Source organism: Eriocheir sinensis, unplaced genomic scaffold (genome assembly GCF_024679095.1).
Source record: "Eriocheir sinensis breed Jianghai 21 unplaced genomic scaffold, ASM2467909v1 Scaffold650, whole genome shotgun sequence".
NCBI lineage: Eukaryota > Metazoa > Arthropoda > Malacostraca > Decapoda > Varunidae > Eriocheir > Eriocheir sinensis.
The window spans coordinates 5,001-6,284 of NW_026111999.1; the positions used below are offsets into that span (position 1 = coordinate 5,001).

At 61.8% G+C, this 1,284-nt stretch overlaps 1 protein-coding gene across 1 annotated transcript in view; it reads right to left on the reverse strand.

Annotated features, from left to right (window-relative positions):
- Window positions 1–1,041, reverse strand: part of LOC126993653 (uncharacterized) — a 3,408-nt gene extending 2,367 nt beyond the window's left edge. Inside the window, exon 1 of the mRNA XM_050852818.1 lies at window positions 1–1,041. This exon is cut by the window's left edge and continues 771 nt beyond it. Within this exon, the coding sequence (XP_050708775.1) occupies window positions 1–671 (671 nt within the window). The 5' untranslated portion in view covers window positions 672–1,041.
- Window positions 1,042–1,284: the final 243 nt, after the last annotated feature.

Genomic DNA, 1,284 nt, shown 5'->3' on the forward strand with positions numbered 1-1,284 from the left:
ATCTCCTCCTCCCCCCGAGGCTGGAGGAGGGGCGAGTCAGGAGGGGGGACTAGAGCCCCCACCCTGAACTGCCAATCCACCACCACCACCTCCCTCAGGTTCATCTCCGCAAAGTCATCCTCTTCACCCGCAGGGTCAAGATCACGGTCAGGGTTGTCATCGTCAGGGCTGTCACAGTCAGGGTTGTTATCGTCGTTGTCGTCATCATCTGGGTTGTCGTCATAAGGGGCGCTGGGCCCCGAGACTAAGCTCGCCAGGGTAGGGAGCAGCAGCCCCTGTAGGAACCACCACCAGTAGGCGATGGTGTCCAGGGCGTCGGGGTGGCCCATGCCCAGAGCGTGCAGCAGGGGCTGTGCCTGCAGGTCGTTTAGCACGCGGAGGGCGCCTTGCGCGAGGTCGTCACTATAAGTGACGTGAACGGCGAGCCACGCCCAACTCATTAAGGAACTCTCGGCTGGCAGGAGGAGGGCGAGGGGTGGCAGGGCGAGCACGGAGCACAGCGCGGCAATGCCCCGCAGGAGGTCACTCTGGCCTTGCTGATGGTAGGCGTAGGCCAGGGTGGCCACGTGGCCGGCCAGCAGCAGGAGCAGCAGCAGGCCGGCCACACGCTTGGAGGGGCGGCGCATAATAACCTTGAGTAGGCGTTGGCAAGGCGTTGATACACGTGACATTATGCCTCGGACCGTTCCGTGTTTGTTGTTACTGTGTGTCTGAAGGAACACTTCACTTTGTGTGTTGGCCCCTGGAGGTGATTCAACAGTTTCGTGCTCATTGCTGTTATTGTTCTGCTGTCCAACCTCCACCACCACCACCACCTCCCTCAACTCCACTTCTTTAAAGTCACCCTCTTCACCCACAGGGTGAATATTACTGTCAGGATTGTCGTCATGAGGGGCGCTGGGCCCCGAGATGAAGCTCGCCAGGGTAGCGAGCAGCAGCCCCTGTAGGACCCACCACCAGTAGGCGAGGGCGTCCAGGGCGTCAGGGGGTCCCAGGCCTATGGCGTGCAGCAGGGGCTGTGCCTGATGGTCGTTTAGCACGCGGAGGCGCCTCGCGAGGTCGTCACTATAAGTGACGTGAACGGCGAGCCACGCCCAACGCAGGGAAGCACGCCCGTGCGTCAGGAGGAGGGCAAGCAAGGAGCACAGCACCGCAATGCCCCACAGCAGGTCACTCTGGCCTTGCTGGTGGTAGGCGTAGGCCAGGGTGGCCACGTGGCCGGCCAGCAGCAGGAGTAGCAGCAGGCCGGCCACACACTTGTTTAATCGTCGCATAATAGCGTTA